This window comes from Leptodactylus fuscus, chromosome 1 (assembly GCF_031893055.1).
Source record: "Leptodactylus fuscus isolate aLepFus1 chromosome 1, aLepFus1.hap2, whole genome shotgun sequence".
Classification (NCBI taxonomy): domain Eukaryota; kingdom Metazoa; phylum Chordata; class Amphibia; order Anura; family Leptodactylidae; genus Leptodactylus; species Leptodactylus fuscus.
The window spans coordinates 92,313,236-92,340,702 of NC_134265.1; the positions used below are offsets into that span (position 1 = coordinate 92,313,236).

A 27,467-nucleotide genomic window follows, 5' to 3' on the forward strand; every position below is an offset into this window, starting at 1 on the left:
GAGCCTCTAAAAACCCCAGTTTGGACCAATTCATGGTGGAGGGAGCCTCTAAAAAACCCAGTTTGGACCAATTCATGGTGGAGGGAGCCTCTAACCAGCCCAGTTTGGGCAAATTCATGGTGGAGGGAGCCTCTAAAAAACCCAGTTTGGACCAATTCATGGTGGAGGGAGCCTCTAACCAGCCCAGTGTGGGCAAATTCATGGTGGAGGGAGCCTCTAAAAAACCCAGTTTGGACCAATTCATGGTGGAGGGAGCCTCTAACCAGCCCAGTTTGGGCAAATTCATGGTGGAGGGAGCCTCTAAAAAACCCAGTTTGGACCAATTCATGGTGGAGGGAGCCTCTAACCAGCCCAGTTTGGGCAAATTCATGGTGGAGGGAGCCTCTAACCAGCCCAGTTTGGACCAATTAATGGTGGAGGGAGCCTCTAACCAGCCCAGTTTGGACCAATTAATGGTGGAGGGAGCCTCTAACCAGCCCAGTTTGGACCAATTAATGGTGGAGGGAGCCTCTAACCAGCCCAGTTTGGACCAATTAATGGTGGAGGGAGCCTCTAACCACCCCAGTTTGGACCAATTCATGGTGGAGGGAGCCTCTAAACAGCCAAGTTTGGACCAATTCATGGTGGAGGGAGCCTCTAAAAACCCCAGTTTGGACCAATTCATGGTGGAGGGAGCCTCTAACCAGCCCAGTTTGGGCAAATTCATGGTGGAGGGAGCCTCTAAACAGCCCAGTTTGGGCAAATTCATGGTGGAGGGAGCCTCTAACCAGCCCAGTTTGGACCAATTAATGGTGGAGGGAGCCGCTAAACAGCCCAGTTTGGGCAAATTCATGGTGGAGGGAGCCTCTAAACAGCCCAGTTTGGACCAATTCATGGTGGAGGGAGCCTCTAAAAAACCCAGTTTGGACCAATTCATGGTGGAGGGAGCCTCTAAACAGCCCAGTTTGGGCAAATTCATGGTGGAGGGAGCCTCTAACCAGCCCAGTTTGGACCAATTAATGGTGGAGGGAGCCTCTAAACAGCCAAGTTTTGGGAAATTCATGGTGGAGGAAGCCTCTAACCAGCCCAGTTTGGACCAATTCATGGTGGAGGGAGCCTCTAAACAGCCCAGTTTGGGCAAATTCATGGTGGAAGGAGCCTCTAAAAAACCCAGTTTGGACCAATTCATGGTGGAGGGAGCCTCTAACCAGCCCAGTTTGGACCAATTAATGGTGGAGGGAGCCTCTAAACAGCCAAGTTTGGACCAATTCATGGTGGAGGGAGCCTCTAAAAACCCCAGTTTGGACCAATTCATGGTGGAGGGAGCCTCTAACCAGCCCAGTTTGGGCAAATTCATGGTGGAGGGAGCCTCTAAACAGCCCAGTTTGGGCAAATTCATGGTGGAGGGAGCCTCTAACCAGCCCAGTTTGGACCAATTAATGGTGGAGGGAGCCGCTAAACAGCCCAGTTTGGACCAATTCATGGTGGAGGGAGCCTCTAAAAACCCCAGTTTGGACCAATTCATGGTGGAGGGAGCCTCTAAAAAACCCAGTTTGGACCAGTTCATGGTGGAGGGAGCCTCTAACCAGCCCAGTTTGGACCAATTAATGGTGGAGCGAGCCTCTAAACAGCCAAGTTTGGATCAATTCATGGTGGAGGGAGCCTCTAAAAACCCCAGTTTGGACCAATTCATGGTGGAGGGAGCCTCTAACCAGCCCAGTTTGGGCAAATTCATGGTGGAGGGAGCCTCTAAACAGCCCAGTTTGGGCAAATTCATGGTGGAGGGAGCCTCTAAACAGCCCAGTTTGGGCAAATTCATGGTGGAGGGAGCCTCTAAAAACCCCAGTTTGGACCAATTCATGGTGGAGGGAGCCTCTAAAAACCCCAGTTTGGACCAATTCATGGTGGAGGGAGCCTCTAAAAAACCCAGTTTGGACCAATTCATGGTGGAGGGAGCCTCTAAACAGCCCAGTTTGGGCAAATTCATGGTGGAGGGAGCCTCTAACCAGCCCAGTTTGGACCAATTAATGGTGGAGGGAGCCTCTAAACAGCCAAGTTTTGGGAAATTCATGGTGGAGGGAGCCTCTAACCAGCCCAGTTTGGACCAATTCATGGTGGAGGGAGCCTCTAAACAGCCCAGTTTGGGCAAATTCATGGTGGAGGGAGCCTCTAAAAAACCCAGTTTGGACCAATTCATGGTGGAGGGAGCCTCTAACCAGCCCAGTTTGGACCAATTAATGGTGGAGGGAGCCTCTAAACAGCCAAGTTTGGACCAATTCATGGTGGAGGGAGCCTCTAAAAACCCCAGTTTGGACCAATTCATGGTGGAGGGAGCCTCTAACCAGCCCAGTTTGGGCAAATTCATGGTGGAGGGAGCCTCTAAACAGCCCAGTTTGGGCAAATTCATGGTGGAGGGAGCCTCTAACCAGCCCAGTTTGGACCAATTCATGGTGGAGGGAGCCTCTAAAAAACCCAGTTTGGACCAATTCATGGTGGAGGGAGCCTCTAACCAGCCCAGTTTGGACCAATTCATGGTGGAGGGAGCCTCTAAAAACCCCAGTTTGGACCAATTCATGGTGGAGGGAGCCTCTAAACAGCCCAGTTTGGACCAATTCATGGTGGAGGGAGCCTCTAAAAACCCCAATTTGGACCAATTCATGGTGGAGGGAGCCTCTAACCAGCCCAGTTTGGACCAATTAATGGTGGAGGGAGCCTCTAACCAGCCCAGTTTGGGCAAATTCATGGTGGAGGGAGCCTCTAAAAACCCCAATTTGGACCAATTCATGGTGGAGGGAGCCTCTAAACAGCCCAGTTTGGACCAATTCATGGTGGAGGGAGCCTCTAAAAACCCCAATTTGGACCAATTCATGGTGGAGGGAGCCTCTAACCAGCCCAGTTTGGACCAATTAATGGTGGAGGGAGCCTCTAACCAGCCCAGTTTGGGCAAATTCATGGTGGAGGGAGCCTCTAAAAACCCCAATTTGGACCAATTCATGGTGGAGGGAGCCTCTAAAAACCCCAATTTGGACCAATTCATGGTGGAGGGAGCCTCTAACCAGCCCAGTTTGGACCAATTCATGGTGGAGGGAGCCTCTAACCAGCCCAGTTTGGGCAAATTCATGGTGGAGGGAGCCTCTAACCAGCAGAGTTGTGGGAAAGCAGGGTGGAGGGAGCCTCTAACCAGCAGAGTTGGTGGAAATCAGGGTGGAGGGAGCCTCTAACCAGCAGAGTTGGGGGAAATCATGTTGGAGGGAGCCTAGTATTAGCAGAATTGTGCAACGCTTATGGTGGATGAGTATGAGGATGCGGAGGAATTGGAGAGGTTGAGTACAGACATGGAGTTTCATGTTGGGGTGCTTTACACAGGTGGGCACAAAAATGAAGGCTCTATCCAGTGGTGGTTCATTTTTATCAAAGTGAGCCGGTCGGCACTCTCAGCTGACAGACGGGTGCGCTTGTCAGTGATGATGCCACCGGCTGCACTGAACACCCTCTCAGATAGGACGCTGGCGGCAGGACAGGACAGCACCTCCAAGGCATATAGGGCAAGTTCAAGCCACAGGTCCAACTTCGACACCCAATACGTGTAGGGCGCAGAGGGGTCGGAGAGGACAGGGCTGTGGTCGGAAAGGTATTCCCGCAACATGCGCCTATACTTCTCACGCCTGGTGACACTAGGACCCTCCGTGGCGGCACTTTGGCGAGGGGGTGCCATCAAGGTGTCCCAGACCTTAGACAGTGTGCCCCTCGTTTGTGTGGACCGGTGAGAACTTGGTTGCCTACTGGAGGAACTGCCCTCCCTGCCGCCAACGTCACATGCTGGAAACATCTCCATCATATTCTGCACCAATTGCCTGTGGCAAGCATTGATGCGATTGGCCCTCCCCTCTACCGGAATAAAAGACGAGATGTTGTTTTTATACCGGGGGTCAAGGATAGCAAAGATCCAGTACTGGTTGTCCTCCATGATTTTGACAATACGCTTGTCGGTTGTAAAGCACCCCAACATGAACTCAGCCATGTCTGCCACAGTGTTAGTTGGCATGACTCCTCTGGCCCCACCGGAAAGTTCAATCTCCATTTCCTCCTCATCCTCCATGTCTACCCATCCGCGCTGCAACAATGGGACGATTCGAAGTTGCCCGGAAGCCTCCTGTATCACCATCACATCATCGGACAACTCTTCTTCCTCCTCCTCCTCCTCCTCCTCCTCCTCCATTAAACGCAGTGAAGCGGACAGATGTGTGGACCTACTCTCCAGCTGTGACGGATTGGATGCTATCCCTAACTCCTCTGTGTGATCTGAGTTATCCCTGATGTCAATCAGGGATTCTCTCAGAACACACAAGAGCGGGATTGTAAGGCTCACCATCGCATCCTCAGAGCTCACCCTCCTTGTGGACTCCTCAAAGACCCGTAGGATGTCACAAAGGTCTCTCATCCATGGCCACTCATGGATGTGAAACTGAGGCAGCTGACTTTGTGGCACCCTAGGGTTTTGTAGCTGGTATTCCATCAAAGGTCTCTGCTGCTCAACCACTCTATTCAACATCTGAAACGTTGAGTTCCAGCGTGTGGGGACGTCGCACAAAAGCCGGTGTTGTGGCACATGCAGGCGTTGCTGGAGAGATTTTAAGCTAGCAGCGGCTACTGTCGACTTGCGAAAGTGGGCGCACATGCGCCGCACTTTCACCAGTAGCTCTGGAACATTGGGGTAGCTCTTTAGGAAACGTTGCACCACTAGGTTGAAGACGTGGGCCAGGCATGGAACATGTTGGAGTCCGGCAAGCTCCAGAGCTGCTACCAGGTTCCGGCCGTTATCACAAACGACCATGCCTGGGCCCAGGTGCAGCGGCTCAAACCATATTGCCGTCTCATCGAGGAGGGCATCCCTCACCTCGGAGGCAGTGTGCTGTCTGTCCCCCAAGCTGATCAGCTTCAGCACAGCCTGCTGACGTCTACCAACGCCAGTGCTGCAACGTTTCCAACTCGTAGCTGGGGTCAATCTAACAGCGGAGGAGGAGGCGGTGGCGGAGGAGGAGGCGGTGGCGGAGGAGGAGGCGGTAGAGGAGGAGGAGGGGGGGGGGTGTTCTTCTCGTGTCCCTGCCAGGAATGTTAGGCGGGGAGACGAGGTACACCGGGCCAGTTTGGGAAGCAGTCCCAGCCTCAACTACATTCACCCAGTGTGCCGTCAGTGAAATGTAGCGTCCCTGTCCGCATGCACTTGTCCACGCGTCGGTGGTCAAGTGGACCTTTGTGCAAAGCGCGGAACTAAGGGCCCGCCTGATGTTGAGTGACACGTGCTGGTGCAAGGCGGGGACGGCACACCGGGAGAAGTAGTGACGGCTAGGGACGGCATAGCGAGGTGCCGCAGTTGCCATCAGGTCCAGGAAGGCGGGAGTTTCAACAAGCCGGAACGCCAACATCTCCTGGGCCAGCAGTTTAGCGATGTTGGCGTTCAAGGCTTGCGCGTGTGGGTGGTTAGCAGTGTATTTCTGCCGCCGCTCCAATGTCTGAGAGATGGTGGGTTGTTGTAAAGAAACGCCTGATGGTGCCTTTGATGGTGCAGGAGAAGGAGATAAGACAGGACCAGGGGAGGATGAGGTAGAAGTCAACAAAGTGGCGGAGGCAGATGAAGTGGTGTCCTGGCTCGTCCTCTGGAGTGCATCGCCAGCACAGTCAGCAGTGGCAGTGGCAGAGGCAGAGGCAGTGGCAGAGGCAGTGGCAGTGGCGTGAACGGCAGGCGGCCTTTGTCCTGCCGTTGCTGCCTGCCACTGATTCCAGTGCTTGGATTCCAAATGACGGCGCATTGAAGTGGTGGACAGGTTGCTCTTCTCAGAGCCCCTAATCAATTTCGAGAGGCAAATTGTGCAGACAACACTATATCTGTCCTCGGCGCATTCCTTGAAAAAACTCCACACCTTCGAGAAACGTGCCCTCGAGGTGGGAGTTTTTCGGGGCTGGGTACGAACTGGAACATCTTGGGAGATTCCGGGTGTGGCCTGGCTTCGCCTAAGCTGCTGACCTCTGCCTCTGCCTCTAGCTACCCTTTTTGGTGCTGCACCTGCCTCAACATCCACACTACTTTCCCCGCTTGACATCCCCCCTGTCCAGGTCGGGTCAGTGTCCTCATCATCCACCACTTCCTCTTCCAACTCCTGTCTCATCTCCTCCTCCCGCACAATGCGCCGGTCAACTGGATGCCCTGACGGCAACTGCGTCACATCATCGTCGATGAGGGTGGGTTGCTGGTCATCCACCACCAAATCGAACGGAGATGGAGGAGACTCTAGTGTTTGAGCATCTGGACACAGATGCTCCTCTGTTAGGTTCGTGGAATCGTGACGTGGAGAGGCAGGTTGAGGGACAATGAAAGGAGCGGAGAACAGCTCTGGGGAGCAGGGACAGTTTGGGTTATTGTTCTGTAAAGCTTCGGAATTTTGGGAGGAAGGAAGACAAGACTGTTGGGTAATAGGAGGAGAGGAGGCAGAGTCTGACTGGCTGCTGGACAATGTGCTGTAAGCGTTCTCTGACAGCCATTGCAAGACCTGTTCCTGGTTCTCGGGCCTACTAAGGTTTGTACCCTGCAGTTTAGTTAATGTGGCAAGCAACCCTGGCACTGTGGAGTGGCGCAATGCTTGCTGCCCCACAGGAGTAGGCACGGGACGCCCTGTGGCTTCACTGCTACCTTGCTCCCCAGAACCATTCCCCCGACCTCGCCCACGGCCTCGTCCACGTCCCTTTCCGGGAGCCTTGCGCATTTTGAATTCCTAGTTAGAAATTGGCACTGTATACCAGTAGTAAAAATTGTGGGTGCACGTAACCCCAATATATTCTTTGAATTACCAGTCAGAAACTGGCACTATATGGCAGTAGCAAGAAATGAGGGTATTTGTATTCCCAATATATTCTTTGAATTCCCAGTCAGACAATGGCACTGTATACCAGTAGTAAAAATTGTGGGTGCACGTAACCCCAATATATTCTTTGAATTCCCAGTCAGACACTGGCACTATATGGCAGTAGCAAGAAATGAGGGTATTTGTATTCCCAATATATTCTTTGAATTCCCAGTCAGACAATGGCACTGTATACCAGTAGTAAAAATTGTGGGTGCACGTAACCCCAATATATTCTTTGAATTCCCAGTCAGACACTGGCACTATATGGCAGTAGCAAGAAATGAGGGTATTTGTATTCCCAATATATTCTTTGAATTCCCAGTCAGACAATGGCACTGTATACCAGTAGTAAAAATTGTGGGTGCACGTAACCCCAATATATTCTTTGAATTCCCAGTCAGACACTGGCACTATATGGCAGTAGCAAGAAATGAGGGTATTTGTATTCCCAATATATTCTTTGAATTCCCAGTCAGACAATGGCACTGTATACCAGTAGTAAAAATTGTGGGTGCACGTAACCACAATATATTCTTTGAATTCCCAGTCAGACACTGGCACTATATGGCAGTAGCAAGAAATGAGGGTATTTGTATTCCCAATATATTCTTTGAATTCCCAGTCAGACAATGGCACTGTATACCAGTAGTAAAAATTGTGGGTGCACGTAACCCCAATATATTCTTTGAATTCCCAGTCAGACACTGGCACTATATGGCAGTAGCAAGAAATGAGGGTATTTGTATTCCCAATATATTCTTTGAATTCCCAGTCAGACAATGGCACTGTATACCAGTAGTAAAAATTGTGGGTGCACGTAACCCCAATATATTCTTTGAATTACCAGTCAGACACTGGCACTATATGGCAGTAGCAAGAAATGAGGGTATTTATAACCCCAATATATTCTTTGAATTCCCAGTCAGACAATGGCACTGTATACCAGTAGTAAAAATTGTGGGTGCACGTAACCCCAATATATTCTTTGAATTCCCAGTCAGACACTGGCACTATATGGCAGTAGCAAGAAATGAGGGTATTTGTATTCCCAATATATTCTTTGAATTCCCAGTCAGACAATGGCACTGTATACCAGTAGTAAAAATTGTGGGTGCACGTAACCACAATATATTCTTTGAATTCCCAGTCAGACACTGGCACTATATGGCAGTAGCAAGAAATGAGGGTATTTGTATTCCCAATATATTCTTTGAATTCCCAGTCAGACAATGGCACTGTATACCAGTAGTAAAAATTGTGGGTGCACGTAACCCCAATATATTCTTTGAATTCCCAGTCAGACACTGGCACTATATGGCAGTAGCAAGAAATGAGGGTATTTGTATTCCCAATATATTCTTTGAATTCCCAGTCAGACAATGGCACTGTATACCAGTAGTAAAAATTGTGGGTGCACGTAACCCCAATATATTCTTTGAATTACCAGTCAGACACTGGCACTATATGGCAGTAGCAAGAAATGAGGGTATTTATAACCCCAATATATTCTTTGAATTCCCAGTCAGACAATGGCACTGTATACCAGTAGTAAAAATTGTGGGTGCACGTAACCCCAATATATTCTTTGAACTACCAGTCAGAAACTGGCACTATATGGCAGTAGCAAGAAATGAGGGTATTTGTATTCCCAATATATTCTTTGAATTCCCAGTCAGACAATGGCACTGTATACCAGTAGTAAAAATTGTGGGTGCACGTAACCCCAATATATTCTTTGAATTCCCAGTCAGACACTGGCACTATATGGCAGTAGCAAGAAATGAGGGTATTTGTATTCCCAATATATTCTTTGAATTCCCAGTCAGACAATGGCACTGTATACCAGTAGTAAAAATTGTGGGTGCACGTAACCACAATATATTCTTTGAATTCCCAGTCAGACACTGGCACTATATGGCAGTAGCAAGAAATGAGGGTATTTGTATTCCCAATATATTCTTTGAATTCCCAGTCAGACAATGGCACTGTATACCAGTAGTAAAAATTGTGGGTGCACGTAACCCCAATATATTCTTTGAATTCCCAGTCAGACACTGGCACTATATGGCAGTAGCAAGAAATGAGGGTATTTGTATTCCCAATATATTCTTTGAATTCCCAGTCAGACAATGGCACTGTATACCAGTAGTAAAAATTGTGGGTGCACGTAACCACAATATATTCTTTGAATTACCAGTCAGAAACTGGCACTATATGGCAGTAGCAAGAAATGAGGGTATTTGTATTCCCAATATATTCTTTGAATTCCCAGTCAGACAATGGCACTGTATACCAGTAGTAAAAATTGTGGGTGTATATAGCCCCAATTCTATTGCTAGGGGACTTGCAGGGTATTTCTGGGGTGAAGGTGGGGGGGCACACCGTTGGAACGGGTATCGGGGTATATATCGGGTATACGGGAATACACTGACAGTGTATTCCATTCAGGATCCTGGGAAAGCTGGGTTGCGGCGATTGAGCCCGTCAGTGCCACGTTACACTGACAAGCTTCTCCCTGGAATTTAGCTCTTACAAGAGCTGTTGTGGTTGTCTTCTCCTTCCTATCCTAGCCTGTCCCTGCCTACCCAGAATCTAAGCCCTAGCTAGCTGGACGGAAACCTCCGTCCTCGGTGAATTGCAAGCTCAGAATGACGCGAACCTGGGCGGCGCTGTTCTTTTAAATTAGAGGTCACATGTTTTCGGCAGCCAATGGGTTTTGCCTACTTTTCTCAACGTCACCGGTGTCGTAGTTCCTGTCCCACCTACCCTGCGCTGTTATTGGAGCAAAAAAGGCGCCAGGGAAGGTGGGAGGGGAATCGAGTAATGGCGCACTTTACCACGCGGTGTTCGATTCGATTCGAACATGCCGAACAGCCTAATATCCGATCGAACATGAGTTCGATAGAACACTGTTCGCTCATCTCTAATTATAATATATATAGCTAAAATCAGCAGGATCAGCTCCCGATGTGCCTTCATCAATCCTCATATAGACAATTTCTCTAATATTAACAAAGGCTTAGCTTGGCTAGAGCTACATACAGAGCACATAGTACAGAATTTATGGTATGTTTCTCTACAGAACACCACAGCAAAAAACACACCTGCAGGAATAACTGCGGGTCCCTTAAAGGGGCTCTATCAGCAAAAGCATGCTGCTAGAGCCCCACATATGCGTGAATGGCCTTTAAAAAGGCTATTCAGGCACCGGTAAAGTTATATTAAACTACCCCCCGTTTTAAAATAATAACCTAAAAAAGAATGTGCTCTACTTACCGAACGTGCACGCTGGGCGGGCATTCAGGGTGTGTCTTCATCTTCATCCCCGCCTCTTCTTCCTCTGTCATTGGGTCCCGTCCTCCTCCGGCGCTTGTTCGCGGACACTGATAAAAAAAAATAGCCTGGGCGCATGCGCAGTAGCCGTAGTAGAAGCCGCATGCTACTACGCATGCGCCCAAGCTATTTTTTTTTATATCAGTGTCCGCTCGCGAGCGCCGGAGGAGGACGGGACCCGAAGACATCTGAGGAAGAAGAGGCGGGGAAGAAGATGAAGAAACACCCTGAATGCCCGCCAGCGGGCACGATCCGTAAGTAGAGCACATTCTTTTTTAGGCTATTATTTTAAAACGGGGGGGGGGGGGGGGGGTGTAGTTTAATATAACTTTACTGGTGCCTGAATAGCCTTTTTAAAGGCTATGCACGCATATGTGGGGCTCTATCAGCATGATTTTGCTGATAGAGCCCCTTTAACAGTTTTCAACCCTTGCACTGTACAAGCTGAAAGTCGTGGATTAAATATGCAGCATTGATATATATATACAATGCAGACAAAAAGAAGAAGAAAATTCCGGCACGCCAGGACTCTGATGATTATAGATAAAACTTCGCTTTTATTGGATTTTCTTTAAAAATAGTACATCTTAGGAGTGGGGTAAGTCCACACGCAAGGGTAGTAACTATAACGCCATATAGTTACTACCCTTGCATGTGGACTTACCCCACTCCTAAGATGTACTATTTTTAAAGAAAATCCAATAAAAGCGAAGTTTTATCTATAATCATCAGAGTCCTGGCGTGCCGGAATTTTCTTCTTCTTTTTGTCTGCATTGTGCTACGACTCCAGCCAGAGAGAGCCTTTTCCGTGCATCCATTCAGAATTTCCTAAAGGACACCTATTCCTATACTCTATTCATTGAGAAACTGTGAGTCACCAGTTCATTTATTTTATTATATATATATTTTTGAGAGGCTGAGTGCCCATTCATATTTTTCATTTTATATATATATATATATATATATATATATATATATATATATGTATATGTACATACTTTGCACTGCTTGTTCTAGTTGCTTTCGTTGTAGTGGAACTTTTTATTGACATTAGAATGAAGGGTGCTGCCCTAAATATCACAAAAAAAATCATACAGCAGGCAATATATATTAAAGGGGTTATCCAAGATTTCATATTGAGGACCTGTGCTTAGGAGAGGTTATTTACAGTCCTATGAAAAAGTTTGGGCACCCCTATTAATCTTAATCATTTTTTGTTCTAAATATGTTGGTGTTTGCAACAGCCATTTCAGTTTGATATATCTAATAACTGATGGACACAGTAATATTTCAGGATTGAAATGAGGTTTATTGTACTAACAGAAAATGTGCAATATGCATTAAACCAAAATTTGACCGGTGCAAAAGTATGGGCACCCTTATCATTTTATTGATTTGAATTCCCCTAACTACTTTTTACTGACTTACTGAAGCACAAAATTGGTTTTGTAACCTCAGTGAGCTTTGAACTTCATAGCCAGATGTATCCAATCATAAGAAAAGGTATTTAAGGTGGCCAATTGCAAGTTGATCTCCTATTTGAATCTCCTCTGAAGAGTGGCATCATGGGATACTCAAAACAACTCTCAAATGATCTGAAAACAAAGATTGTTCAACATAGTTGTTCAGGGGAAGGATACAAAAAGTTGTCTCAGAGATTTAACCTGTCAGTTTCCACTGTGAGGAACATAGTAAGGAAATGGAAGACCACAGGGACAGTTCTTGTTAAGCCCAGAAGTGGCAGGCCAAGAAAAATATCAGAAAGGCAGAGAAGAAGAATGGTGAGAACAGTCAAGGACAATCCACAGACCACCTCCAAAGAGCTGCAGCATCATCTTGCTGCAGATGGTGTCACTGTGCATCGGTCAACTATACAGCGCACTTTGCACAAATAGAAGCTGTATGGGAGAGTGATGAGAAAGAAGCCGTTTCTGCACGTATGCCACAAATAGAGTTGCCTGAGGTATGAAAAAGCACATTTGGACAAGGCAGCTTCATTTTGGAAACAAAAATTGAGTTGTTTGGTTATAAAAAAAGGCGTTATGCATGGCGTCCAAAAAGAAACAGCATTCCAAGAAAAACACATGCTACCCACTGTAAAATTTGGTGGAGGTTCCATCATGCTTTGGGGCTGTGTGGCCAATGCCGGCATCGGGAATCTTGTTAAAGTTGAGGGTCGCATGGATTCCACTCAGTATCAGCAGATTCTTGAGAATAATGTTCAAGAATCAGTGACGAAGTTGAAGTTACGCCGGGGATGGATATTTCAGCAAGACAATGATCCAAAACACCGCTCCAAATCCTCAGGCATTCATGCAGAGGAACAATTACAATGTTCTGGAATGGCCATCCCAGTCCCCAGACCTGAATATCATTGAACATCTGTGGGATGATTTGAAGCGGGCTGTCCATGCTCGGCGACCATCTAACTTAACTGAACTTGAATTGTTTGTCCAAAATACCTTTATCCAGGATCCAGGAACTGATTAAAAGCTACAGGAAGCGACTAGAGGCTGTTATCTTTGCAAAAGGAGGATCTACTAAATATTAATGTCACTTTTCTGTTGAGGTGCCCATACTTTTGCACCGGTCAAATTTTGGTTTAATGCATATTGCACATTTTCTGTTAGTACAATAAACCTCATTTCAATCCTGAAATATTACTGTGTCCATCAGTTATTAGATATATCAAACTGAAATGGCTGTTGCAAACACCAAAATATTTAGAACTAAAAATGATTAAGATTAATAGGGGTGCCCAAACTTTTTCATAGGACTGTAAGAGTCTACATATTAGATTTGTCTGAAGATGGTAAGGGGGATCAGCACTGCAGCTGCTGAAACTACAACTCCCAGCATGCTCCATTCAAGGAAGGGCTCAGCAAGTTTGCATGCAGGGAGTTGTCTACCCTTTTTCTATAGCATGTAAAGTACCTGAAATTTGTGGCACCCAAAGAGCCACTTGAGAGCATCTCTGAAGGTGTATGAAGAGGTAAATGGATGAGGAGACTTTTTCATAGGACTGTATATGAGATTGGTGGGGGTCCAACATCTGGCACAACATGTACACACATGCACAGCATAGCTACTGCACAGAGGTGTTTTCTGTTGGCTTCATACACTGTGCACTGTACGCTGCAAATTCCAGTGAATGGATGAGAGTGCCTGGTGCTGGACCCCCACCAATCTTATATGATTGACCTATCCTAAAGATAAAGTGAGCTTTCAGTCTACTAAGTATATTAAGTGAGATCCAAACAATACTAACCTCATATTTTGAGGCTATCCGGGCTTGAGCTGAGCCAACTGTGCTTTGTATACTACTTCCACTGTTAAAATCCAATCCACCAAATTCCTTGAGAAGACTGTCAAAGTTTGTTGCCGTTGGCTCAACTGGGGTTATGAAGGAAAATGCCGGCTGATCTATAGCAAGAATTATTGAAATATACAGAAATCACCTTTCAGTTAATTTATCCATAAATTTGGACATTTGTCTCTTTTACAGAAAACTACATTGTAAATTGTCTAAAAACGGCAAAAAGATATAGGCCTGAAGTACATGCATACATTCCGCAGCTTTTAACCTTAAAATGCTCACAAATAGTGAATGTACTAATAATAAGTTCATTTAGTGACAATTAGAAGTTTCCACAGCCGTGAATGTAAGGATAAAAGAAACATTGCTGTAAGAATTGTGGTGTTAGGAGGGTCAAACATTATAGTGATCTGCTACTTCCCAAAATACAGGGTTTCTCAAAAAGTAACAACCAGCTTTGATCATGATCCACTATAGATTGACAGTCATGCCAATGGGAAGTTTAGAGAGCTAGCACTTTGACAACCCAATATTTGTATTATGTAGCAGTTGTCAGTATGAGCATCATATTGTTACATCCAATAGTTTGGAAAATCCCCTAACCTAGCATCCTACCTGTCTGCAGATAGTACACTAATGTACCTGTACTTCAGGATAATGAAACTACAGCCAAAGTTAATAAAAGTAAGTCGGGTAAAGCCTCCGTGTACTGTGAGGTATTTGCATGTGTATTATAAGAAATCTCATTTCATGGACTACTAATCTTACTTCTTCTTAGGTCCTCTATCATCTATGTACATAGGATTTGTGTACAGTGGGTTATTTAGATACGCCAGATAAGAAGACACTGTAAAATCAATCAAATATTACAACATAAGATCAATGATCATAAAATTCAGGATTTAAAAGAGTAAAGCAATAGATTTGACTGAATACTACATAAGTCTGCTTACCCTTACTTCTTCAGGAACTGCCATACTCCCTGAATACAGAGCCCGCAAGGCCTAATGTGCACTGCTGATTCATAGTACTCCGTATACAGAAGATGCCATATTAGCTCAGTTAGAGTACAATGAACATAATAACCTACCTGATACAGTGACCACTGAACCACTCTGCACAAACCACTGCCTCCCATTTATTTCAAGGACCTTGTAAGGTGGAATCCACCTGAAGATAGGTTCTGATACTTCTTTTTTCCTTTACCTGAAAAATCAGTTAAAGGAAAGAATCTGCCTGATTCCCATTGAAATAAATGGGAATTTTATTTTTTTATTTATTTATTTTTTTTTTGGGGGGGGGGGGGTTGGCACATTTTTGGAGGCAGATCTGCCTCAAAAATCCAGCTGCAAAAATCTGTGTGAACTTGATCAATACCTCAGTACAGCGTCGCATGGGCAACTATAGACTATATTATATATACCTGCTGTGAGCCACTGGAATTATAACTTATATTGTCTTAAATAATCAAAGAGACTGTAAGTATAAAGGCTGAGCAGTCAGCTCCTTCATTATATTTGTGTAACAGGAACGGTCTGCTCAATAGTAGCTAGTGACAGAAACTTCTATCAGCCGCTGTGCAGACCATGTGTGGTATAGTCCATTATACCGGAAGGCACGGACCTGAGCTTTACCTCCTGTGCATTTTTTTTTTTTTTTATGTAGATTGTGAGCCCCACATGGAGCTCACAATGTACATTTTTCCCTATCAGTATGTCTTTTTTGGAATATGGGATGGAAATCCATGCAAACACGGGGAGAACATACAAACTCCTTGCAGATGGTTTTTTGCCCTTGGCGGGATTTGAACACCAGGACTCCAGCGCTGCAAGGCTGCAGTGCTAACCACTGAGCCACCGTGTGGCCCCTCCTCCTGTGCATTTTATTTGATCAGAGAGAGTGTCACATGACCTTACCAAAGAGAAAGATTCCCACAGAAAGGAACAACCAAATAAGGCAATACTGGCTGAATATGTATATATATTTTTTATTTATTTATTTTAATTTATTTTTTTTTTCTTAAACAAACAGAATGCTTCTTTAAGAATTTCAGACAACCTGATAAACCTTCTTAAGTCATTTCTAGTTGAGCAGAATCAGTTCTGCCGTTGGTAGGTCAAGCTGGTAATAATGGTTTACCTGTGGGTCTCCTCCATAGCAGTGGGTAGTCTGTGCTGAATAGACAGATAGCTTCTGACCTAGGATCTGATGTGTGAAAAGCTGGTCAGAAGCTAAAAGACCCTCACACTATACACACCAGATTTTCTCCCCCACTTAAGATCACAAGCAGGATCTGTTACATGACAGATATCACAGTGTCTGTTGGGGGTACATGGTTGGAACTTTTTTCACAAGGGTGGACGTGGCTTGAAAAGGAATAGAAACACTGTCCTAGAAAAATGAATCGCAGAGAGCATCACATGACCATCTAAAGCCCTGCTGACTAGGTGTGAGGAGTCATGTAATACACCATGTGGCTCAATAGAACTAGAAAGCACTTTCTTCTTCGAGGCCGCTTTTGTCAAAACCTCACAATTGCAATTTCTGCCAAATCTTTTGGATTTTAGCAATACTCACAGTTTGTTGCTTGGATGCAGAAAATATTTGGGTTTGCAATTTCTACCGTTTCTTTTACTATCTGAGGGACTTTTGAAGAACTGAGGGAATAGAGAACAGCTTCACGTGTGCACAGTTGGCTGTCATCACTGTAAAACCAAAAATGAAAAAAAGAGACATAAAATAACATCTGAAAACCCATCCATATGCTTTATTAAGGGGGTTCTTCATTCTCAGACAAATATTACTATTGGTATAAATAAATGTAATACAATTCTCTTATATACTCTGTGTATCAACTCATGGTTTTCTAGATCTCTGCTGTCATTTATTCTGCTTACGGTACTTCCAGTGAATCAGTCATGGTCATGTGATATACCATCCATGACCATCACCTCACCATGGACTGTGCAACATGTGTCCACGAGCCGCATGTCACATGACCATGGCATGTTTTTATCCACTGGAAGTAAGTAGAACGAATGACAGCAGAGATCTAGAAAAACATAAGGAATCAATACAGAAAGTATATTAGAAAACGGTATGACTTTTCCTTGCAGCAATACTTGTTTGAAACTGGACAGACCCCTTAATTTTTTATTTTTTTTTACTTCATAGAGTTTCACCACTTGGGTTCCCCCTTTATGTGTCAAAAGGAAAAGGGCAGTTGATGAAAGATATAATCCTCTTTTCAGTGAATGGCATGGCATACAATGGCATGTAATATTATACTGCCTTGCTGCAACTAATGCAGGGAAAGGAATGATCTAATACAGGTTTGCCAGGATTTACATAAGCCAGATGCTGTTCCAGTTTAATTTTAGAAAGTAAATCATAGCAAAGTAGGGAATAGCAGCCTGGAGCACCGGAGCCACCCTGGGTGTTTCACATTGCAGTTTTGCATATACAGAAATATAACAATTAGAGATGAGCGAACAGTGTTCTATCGAACACATGTTCGATCGGATATCAGGGTGTTCGCCATGTTCGAATCGAATCGAACACCGCGTGGTAAAGTGCGCCAAAATTCGATTCCCCTCCCACCTTCCCTGGCGCCTTTTTTGCACCAATAACAGCGCAGGAGAGGTGGGACAGGAACTACGACACCGGGGGCATTGAAAAAAATTGGAAAAAGTCATTGGCTGCCGAAATCAGGTGACCTCCATTTTAGACGAATAGTGGATTTCAAATCCGGGTCATGTGAGAATGTGAACTTTGTGACTATGAGACAGGGATAGCTGTACAGGCAGGGATAGCTAGGGATAACCTTTATTTAGGGGGGAATGTTATTAAAAATAACTTTTTGGGGCTCTATCAGGTGTGTAATTGTGATTTTTGTGAGATAAACTTTTTCCCATAGGGATGCATTGGCCAGCGCTGATTGGCCGAATTCCGTACTCTGGCCAATCAGTGCTGGCCAATGCATTCTATTAGCTTGATGAAGCAGAGTGTGCACAAGGGTTCAAGCGCACCCTCGGCTCTGATGTAGCAGAGCCGAGGGTGCACAAGGGTTCAAGCGCACCCTCGGCTCTGATGTAGCAGAGCCGAGGGTGCACTTGAACCCTTGTGCACCCTCGGCTCTGCTACATCAGAGCCGAGGGTGCGCTTGAACCCTTGTGCACACTCTGCTTCATCAAGCTAATAGAATGCATTGGCCAGCGCTGATTGGCCAATGCATTCTATTAGCCCGATGAAGTAGAGCTGAATGTGTGTGCTAAGCACACACATTCAGCACTGCTTCATCACGCCAATACAATGCATTAGCCAGTGCTGATTGGCCAGAGTACGGAATTCGGCCAATCAGCGCTGGCTCTTCTGGAGGAGGCGGAGTCTAAGATCGCTCCACACCAGTCTCCATTCAGGTCCGACCTTAGACTCCGCCTCCTCCAGCAGAGCCAGCGCTGATTGGCCGAATTCCGTACTCTGGCCAATCAGCACTGGCTAATGCATTGTATTGGCGTGATGAAGCAGTGCTGAATGTGTGTGCTTAGCACACACATTCAGCTGTACTTCATCGGGCTAATAGAATGCATTGGCCAATCAGCGCTGGCCAATGCATTCTATTAGCGTGAACTGAGTTTGTACAGGGGTTCTAGTGCACCCTCGGCTCTGCTACATCAGATTGCTACATCTGATGTAGCAGTGCCGAGTGTGCATCAGATGTGTAGTTGAGCAAAACTGACTCAGCACTGCTAAGTCTCTGCATTCACATAGGAATGCATTGGCCAGCCTTCGGCCAATCAGCGCTAGCTCTGCCGGAGGAGGCGGAGTCTAAGGTCGGACCTGAATGGAGACTGGTGTGGAGCGATCTTAGACTCCGCCTCCTCCAGCAGAGCCAGCGCTGATTGGCCGAATTCCGTACTCTGGCCAATCAGTGCTGGCCAATGCATTCTATTAGCTTGATGAAGCAGAGTGTGCACAAGGGTTCAAGCGCACCCTCGGCTCTGATGTAGCAGAGCCGAGGGTGCACAAGGGTTCAAGCGCACCCTCGGCTCTGATGTAGCAGAGCCGAGGGTGCACTTGAACCCTTGTGCACCCTCGGCTCTGCTACATCAGAGCCGAGGGTGCGCTTGAACCCTTGTGCACACTCTGCTTCATCAAGCTAATAGAATGCATTGGCCAGCGCTGATTGGCCAATGCATTCTATTAGCCCGATGAAGTAGAGCTGAATGTGTGTGCTAAGCACACACATTCAGCACTGCTTCATCACGCCAATACAATGCATTAGCCAGTGCTGATTGGCCAGAGTACGGAATTCGGCCAATCAGCGCTGGCTCTTCTGGAGGAGGCGGAGTCTAAGATCGCTCCACACCAGTCTCCATTCAGGTCCGACCTTAGACTCCGCCTCCTCCAGCAGAGCCAGCGCTGATTGGCCGAATTCCGTACTCTGGCCAATCAGCACTGGCTAATGCATTGTATTGGCGTGATGAAGCAGTGCTGAATGTGTGTGCTTAGCACACACATTCAGCTGTACTTCATCGGGCTAATAGAATGCATTGGCCAATCAGCGCTGGCCAATGCATTCTATTAGCGTGAACTGAGTTTGTACAGGGGTTCTAGTGCACCCTCGGCTCTGCTACATCAGATTGCTACATCTGATGTAGCAGTGCCGAGTGTGCATCAGATGTGTAGTTGAGCAAAACTGACTCAGCACTGCTAAGTCTCTGCATTCACATAGGAATGCATTGGCCAGCCTTCGGCCAATCAGCGCTAGCTCTGCCGGAGGAGGCGGAGTCTAAGGTCGGACCTGAATGGAGACTGGTGTGGAGCGATCTTAGACTCCGCCTCCTCCAGCAGAGCCAGCGCTGATTGGCCGAATTCCGTACTCTGGCCAATCAGTGCTGGCCAATGCATTCTATTAGCTTGATGAAGCAGAGTGTGCACAAGGGTTCAAGCGCACCCTCGGCTCTGATGTAGCAGAGCCGAGGCTGCACAAGGGTTCAAGCGCACCCTCGGCTCTGATGTAGCAGAGCCGAGGGTGCACTTGAACCCTTGTGCACCCTCGGCTCTGCTACATCAGAGCCGAGGGTGCGCTTGAACCCTTGTGCACACTCTGCTTCATCAAGCTAATAGAATGCATTGGCCAGCGCTGATTGGCCAATGCATTCTATTAGCCCGATGAAGTAGAGCTGAATGTGTGTGCTAAGCACACACATTCAGCACTGCTTCATCACGCCAATACAATGCATTAGCCAGTGCTGATTGGCCAGAGTACGGAATTCGGCCAATCAGCGCTGGCTCTTCTGGAGGAGGCGGAGTCTAAGATCGCTCCACACCAGTCTCCATTCAGGTCCGACCTTAGACTCCGCCTCCTCCAGCAGAGCCAGCGCTGATTGGCCGAATTCCGTACTCTGGCCAATCAGCACTGGCTAATGCATTGTATTGGCGTGATGAAGCAGTGCTGAATGTGTGTGCTTAGCACACACATTCAGCTCTACTTCATCGGGCTAATAGAATGCATTGGCCAATCAGCGCTGGCCAATGCATTCTATTAGCTTGATGAAGCAGAGTGTGCACAAGGGTTCAAGTGCACCCTCGGCTCTGATGTAGCAGAGCCGAGGCTGCACAAGGGTTCAAGCGCACCCTCGGCTCTGATGTAGCAGAGCCGAGGCTGCACAAGGGTTCAAGCGCACCCTCGGCTCTGATGTAGCAGAGCCGAGGCTGCACAAGGGTTCAAGCGCACCCTCGGCTCTGATGTAGCAGAGCCGAGGGTGCACAAGGGTTCAAGTGCACCCTCGGCTCTGCTACATCAGAGCCGAGGGTGCGCTTGAACCCTTGTGCACCCTCGGCTCTGCTACATCAGAGCCGAGGGTGCGCTTGAACCCTTGTGCGCACACTGCTTCATCAAGCTAATAGAATGCATTGGCCAGCGCTGATTGGCCAATGCATTCTATTAGCCCGATGAAGTAGAGCTGAATGTGTGTGCTAAGCACACACATTCAGCACTGCTTCATCACGCCAATACAATGCATTAGCCAGTGCTGATTGGCCAGAGTACGGAATTCGGCCAATCAGCGCTGGCTCTGCTGGAGGAGGCGGAGTCTAAGATCGCTCCACACCAGTCTCCATTCAGGTCCGACCTTAGACTCCGCCTCCTCCAGCAGAGCCAGCGCTGATTGGTCGAGTTCCGTACTCTGGCCAATCAGCGCTGGCCAATGCATTCTATTAGCCCGATGAAGTAGAGCTGAATGTGTGTGCTTAGCACACACATTCAGCTCTACTTCATCGGGCTAATAGAATGCATTGGCCAATCAGCGCTGGCCAATGCATTCTATTAGCGTGAACTGAGTTTGCACAGGGGTTCTAGTGCACCCTCGGCTCTGCTACATCAGATTGCTACATCTGATGTAGCAGTGCCGAGTGTGCATCAGATGTGTAGTTGAGCAAAACTGACTCAGCACTGCTAAGTCTCTGCATTCACATAGGAATGCATTGGCCAGCCTTCGGCCAATCAGCGCTGGCTCTGCCGGAGGAGGCGGAGTCTAAGGTCGGACCTGAATGGAGACTGGTGTGGAGCGATCTTAGACTCCGCCTCCTCCAGCAGAGCCAGCGCTGATTGGTCGAGTTCCGTACTCTGGCCAATCAGCACTGGCCAATGCATTTCTATGGGGAAAAGTTAGCTTGCGAAAATCGCAAACTGACAGGGATTTCCATGAAATAAAGTGACTTTTATGCCCCCAGACATGCTTCCCCTGCTGTCCCAGTGTCATTCCAGGGTGTTGGTATCATTTCCTGGGGTGTCATAGTGGACTTGGTGACCCTCCAGACACGAATTTGGGTTTCCCCCTTAACGAGTTTATGTTCCCCATAGACTATAATGGGGTTCGAAACCCATTCGAACACTCGAACAGTGAGCGGCTGTTCGAATCGAATTTCGAACCTCGAACATTTTAGTGTTCGCTCATCTCTAATAACAATGTCTCTGCATCGAAGACACAGATTTTTTTTTAGGGGCAAACATGTTTTCTTCAGGTCAGCTTCATCTATGTAACAGTGTTTTTGCTTTTGTATTCTGGTGACCTCCTTTAACAGGGTATTCCAAGACTAAGATGAAAAACCTGGCAGTATAATACATAAGGGAAAAAAAGACATCAATGTATACTTCAATGAAAGAAGGTGCTCCCTCTTTAAACCTATAGAAGCACAGACGCAACAAATCTCATTGCAACCTAATGTACAGTGTTGGCCAAAGGTATTGGTACCCCTGCAGTTCTGTCAGATAATACTCCTTGTCTTCCAGAAAATAATTGCAAGCACAAACTCTTTGGTATTAATATCTTCATTTATTTTGCTTGCAATGAAAAAACACAAAAGAGAATGAAAAAAAAAAAAAGTAAAATCATTGATCACTTTACACAAAACTCCAAAAATGGGCCAGACAAAAGTATTGGCACCCTCAGCTTAATACTTGGTAGCACAACCTTTAGACAAAATAACTGCGAACAACCGCTTCCGGTAACCATCAATGAGTTTCTTACAATGCTCTGCTGGAATTTTAGACCATTCTTCTTTGGCAAACTGCTCCAGGTCCCTGAGATTTGAAGGGGGCCTTCTCCAAACTGCCATCAAGAGATCTCTCCTCCCCCCACAGGTGTTCTATGGGATTCAGGTCTGGACTCATTGCTGGCCACTTTAGAAGTCTCCAGTGCTTTCTCTCAAACCATTTTCTAGTGCTTTTTGGAGTGTGTTTTGGGTCATTGTCCTGCTGGAAGACCCATGACCTCTGAGGGAGACCCAGCTTTCTCACACTGGGCCCTACATTATGCTGCAAAATTTGTTGGTAGTCTTCAGACTTCATAATGCCATGCACACAGTCAAGCAGTCCAGTGCAAGAGGCAGCAAAGCAACCCCAAAACATCAGGGAACCTCCGCCATGTTTGCCTGTAGGGACCGTGTTCTTTTCTTTGAAGGCCTCTTTTTTTTTCCTGTAAACTCTATGTTGATGCCTTTTACCAAAAAGCTCTACTTTTGTCTCATCTGACCAGAGAACATTCTTCCAAAACGTTTTTGGCTTTCTCAGGTAAGTTTTGGCAAACTCCAGACTGGCTTTTTTATGTCTCTGGGTAAGAAGTGGGGTCTTCCTGGGTATCTAGGGAGGTTAGCCACAGTGCCATGGGCTTTAAACTTCTTGATGACACTGCGCACGGTAGACACAGGAATATTGAGGTCTTTGGAGATGGACTTGTAGCATTGAGATTGCTCATGCTTCCTCACAATTTTGCTTCTCAAGTCCTCAGACAGTTCTTTGGTCTTCTTTCTTTCCTCCATGCTCAATGTGGTACACACAAAGACACAGGACAGAGGTTGAGTCAACTTTAATCCATTTCAACTGGCTGCAAGTGTGATTTAGTTATTGCCACCACCTGTTAGGTGCCTCAGGTAAGTAACAGGTGTTGTTAATTACACAAATTAGAGAAGCATCACATGATTTTTCAAACAGTGCCAATACTTTTGTCCACCCCCTTTTTATGTTTGTTGTGGAATTATATCCAATTTGGCTTTTTGACAATTCTTTTTGTGGCTTTCCATTGAAGACAAATTAAATGAAGATAAGAATACCAAAGAATTTGTGATTGCAATCATTTTCTGGAAGAAAATGAGTATTATCTGACAGAATTGAAGGGGTGCCAATACTTTTGGCCAACACTGTAAGTCTTAGATGCTCAAAGAAGAGATGCAGCCATTATAGTCACCATAGCTTATCATCAAGGCTCTGAATCTAATTCAATGTGTCTCCTGGTGTGCCCACATACTATAATTCTCTCTGTTAGCTTGCTTCTATAACAGTTTATGGTGTTAAAGGGATATCACAACTTCAGAAGTTATGGCATATTCACACCTCTGGAGACTGCACCTATCTCTATAATGGTGGTTGCCTAGCCCTATCTTGTCATATTTAGGTTCACAGATGTGGTCACGATTGCAGAAGAATCCAAGCTTACTTAGCTGTGCTATTTCTGTTACACCAGTAGAAGAGAATGCGTAGTGTTTACGGATGCCTGCAAGAAAAGTAAATGATCAGACTGCCACCTTGTGGCATTGTATGAAAAACACTGATGGCATACAAAACAGACGCCATGTCCATATAAATCAAGTAATCTAATCTGCAGTCAGGGAACGGGTCCCCTGTTATTTGGAGAGAGATGAGACGCTCTTCTCACAGTGTATAATGCTATTATATGCACAGCCATCTTTTCACTGTAAATACTGGACTGGCAGCCCAACCTAACAGTGCTGAGCTTTGTGTTAGCCTATTTCTTACATTTTACTATTCTTTTTATTTGTATTATTTTGAAGGTCAGAGGAGGCTTTACATGTCTTATATACAGCTGGAGTTACTAGATACTATGGTCAGGACATCAGAGGTGTGAAAAAGTATTTGCCCCCTTCCTGATCTCTTAATCTTTCGGATGTTTGTCAAATGTGAATGTTTCAGATCACAAATTTAAATTAGACAAACATAAAAACTTCATTTTGTGTTTACTTGTGTTAAGTGACGTTCTTTATTATTAAGGGAAACAGTACTGACAACCAGCAGGTCCCTGTGTGATAAGTGCCCCGTAAATGTAATAACTGGTTGGGCCACTCTTAGCAGCAACAACTACGATCAAGTGCTTGTGATAACTGCCAATGAGTCTTTACAATGCTATGGAGGAATCTTGGCCCACTCATCTTTGCAGACTTGTTGCAATTCACCCACACTGAACTGCTTTTTTTAAAAGGTCATGCTACAGCATCTTAATCAGATTTAGGACAGGACTGACTAGGCCACTCCAAAGTCTTAGTTTTGCTTATCTTAAGCCACTCAGAGGTGGACTTGCTGGTGTATTTTGGACCGCTGTCCCGCTGTATAATCCAAATGCGCTTCAGCTTGAGATCTTGAACATTTGGCCTGACATTCTCCTTCCGAATTTGTTGGTACACAGCAGAATTCATGGTTCAATTTATCAATAGCAGGTCTTCCAGGTCCAGAAGCAGCGAAACAGCCACAGACCACCACACTACCACCACCATGTTTAATGTTGGTGTGATATTCCTTTTCTGAAATGCTGTGTTGTTTCTACACCAGATGTATTAGGACATACAGCTTCCAAAAAGTTCAACTTTTGTCTCGTCAGTTCATAAGATATTCTATCAAAAGTCTTGTGGATCATCAAGATGTTTTCTGGCAAAGCTGAGTCGAGCCTTTATGTTATTTTTGCTCAGAAATGGTTTTCGTCTTGGATCTCTGCCATGCAGCCCATTTTTTCATAGACTCTTTCTTATGAACACTGACCTTAACTTAGGCCTGCAGTTCTTTGTTGTGTGGGGTGTTCTTCGCCCTCTTGGATAATTCATCGCTGCACTCTTTGGGTAATGTTGGACCTCCGGCCACTCCTGGGAAGATTCACCACAGTTCCATGCTTTGTTTTTCTTTTGTGGATAATGGATCTCACTGTGGTTCTCTTGAGACCTAACGCTTTAGAGATGGCTTTATAACTTTTTCCAAACTGATAGCTCTCAATTACTTTGTTTCTCATATTCCTGAATTTCTTTGGATCTCCCCATGAGGTTTAGCTTCTGATGATCTTTTGGTCTACATTGTCAGGCAGATTCTATTTAAGTGCTTGAGAACAGGTGTGACAGTAATTAGGTCTGGTCAAGGCTATGGAAATTGAACTCTGCTTCCCAAAGTTTTGGGTTTTTTGGAAGTGGAGGGGGGGAGGGCAAATACTTTTTCACACAGTGCCCTATAGGCTTTAATTACTTTTTCCTTTAAAACTAAAGACCTTCATCTAAAAACGATATTTTGCGTTCACTTGTGTTATGTTTGACTAATAATTAAATCTGTTTGGTGATCTGAAACATGTAAGTGTGACAAATATCCAAAAGATTAAGAGATCAGAAAGAGGGCAAATACCTTTTCACACCACTGTATTGGATGACATACCACCAGGAGCTGTACTCTTTACCTGTGATTATGGGATTTTATCAAAAGACCAGGACTGTGGAGTTCGTAAGCCAAACCACCAACTACTCTATTTTTCCACAGTCTGACTCGTTCATAAATGGCTGACAGCTGGTCATGGTCAGACAGAAACAGTAAATATCCTTTAATGCATTAAAAAATCAAGTGACTGAATTTCTATGAACGTAAATATATACACACTTCTGAGCCTCATAGGAAATGCTGGAAGGCAAGTGTTGCTCAGTAAACTACTTGCAGAGTTCCACCCACTTAGAGCCCCTTCACACGGAGTTTACACTCCATGTATTCTGTCCATTTTACATGTGTAAAAATACACGTGTAAAATGTAGTTAGCCATTGAGTTCAATGGCTTTTTCGTATAACGTGCGTCTACGCATCTTGAACTCAATGGCTAACTACATTTTACACATATAGTCAGAATACACGGAGTGTAAACTCCGTATGAAGGGGCCCTTACTGTGAGTGAACTATAGATTACAGTACCAACAAAATTAGGTTATTATCCCCAGAAAAAAAAAGAAAAGAATAAATAAAACCTTGGGCCAGACATCAATGGAGCAAAGTCCCCAGCGAGACTACATGATTTGTAAGTTTCATCAAAAAAAACTTTAACATAACCTTAGACTGAATGAGGGTACAAGTAAAACTATTTATAAACTGTTTTTATTATTAAGTATATTGGGGCTTCTATCCACCCTATCAATATTTTATGAGGAAAATAGCATATAGATTAACCCCATCAGTCTTTTACTTACGTTACCACAGGGATGGAGCATTGAGAGAAGACGCTAAAATCCGTAGCGCTACAGTCAGGATCACAGCAGCAGTTTACATCACACTCGCCTGCCAGAAGGTTACAGGTACACAGGCTGGCAACTAAGGGGAACAAAATACAGTCAGAAGTGTCAAGGACAAGCACAGAAATATCTGAACTGTTTGTCATGGTTTTGATAAAAAAGGGAATACAACTTTCTTATACAGTTTATGGATCAATATGCCCTTGCTGTCAGTGAATGGAAACATTATTTCTTACATTTAGGCAATCGGATTGCTCCCTTTCTTGTGACATGGACACTAAATATTCTGGCCATGATAGCTCTAAGACATGAGCATATAAAGTCACATACAATACTAACTACTACCCTGGGCTGGGAAGTATGGCTATATATTTATCTATCTATGGATACTAGAGTCATGTACAATGGGTAAGGGGGGTGCTCATGTATAGGTGATGTATAGAGACAGCTGCAGGTCTGCTCACCGCTGGTTACTAGAGGAGTGATGGAGCGGGCCTGGCTGGAGATTGGTACAGTCACTGCAGGCACAGACGTGGTGCTGAAGTCTACGGGCACCTCCGAGGGCACAGTCCTGTCAGGTGAACTAGTAGATCCCCCAGTGGCAGGCTCAGAGGTCAGGGCTCCCGCTGCTGCCTCGGTAGTGGCACTGACCAGCAGCTCGCCAGGCTCCGTGATATTATCCAGAGATAACTGCCCAGTGGCATCGGGTCCTTCAGTGCCCTGAGCGGACACTCTGCACACTGCAGCTGCGAACAGAACCACAATACAGCGCTGACATACAGACATGGCGGCCGCCTGCTAAACGTTGCTATAAACAACACAATCCCGTCCTGGATCCAGGCAATGACGACACACAACTTCCTGTCAGCGAGGGTGAAAGTCTTCAGGAATAAGCTAGAGAGCACCAAGACAAGCCAGCTCTGCTGCTGGAAGGTGCGCCCTCTGGTGGCAGCCTCCTATTCACTCATATTATTAAAAGGAAAATGTTTGTTTTGGTACCGTGTTAGCCAGTGGTTATGAAATATGAAAAAAAAAAAAAAAACTTTTTAAGTCTTCAGTAGGTGATACCTTTTTTAATGGCTAACTCATAAGGAAGCTTCGAAACGTCATATTCT

General features: G+C 45.7%; 1 protein-coding gene across 1 annotated transcript in view; it reads right to left on the reverse strand.

Moving 5' to 3' along the window:
- TCTN1 (tectonic family member 1) overlaps positions 1 to 27,180 on the reverse strand; it is a 59,237-nt gene extending 32,057 nt beyond the window's left edge. Inside the window, exons 1-4 of the mRNA XM_075272859.1 lie at positions 26,817 to 27,180; positions 26,311 to 26,431; positions 16,108 to 16,235; positions 13,483 to 13,637 (exon numbers count right to left, since the gene is read on the reverse strand). Coding sequence (XP_075128960.1) covers positions 13,483 to 13,637; positions 16,108 to 16,235; positions 26,311 to 26,431; positions 26,817 to 27,138 — 726 coding nt within the window. The 5' untranslated portion in view covers positions 27,139 to 27,180. The remainder of the gene's footprint in view (positions 1 to 13,482; positions 13,638 to 16,107; positions 16,236 to 26,310; positions 26,432 to 26,816) is intronic.
- Positions 27,181 to 27,467: the final 287 nt, after the last annotated feature.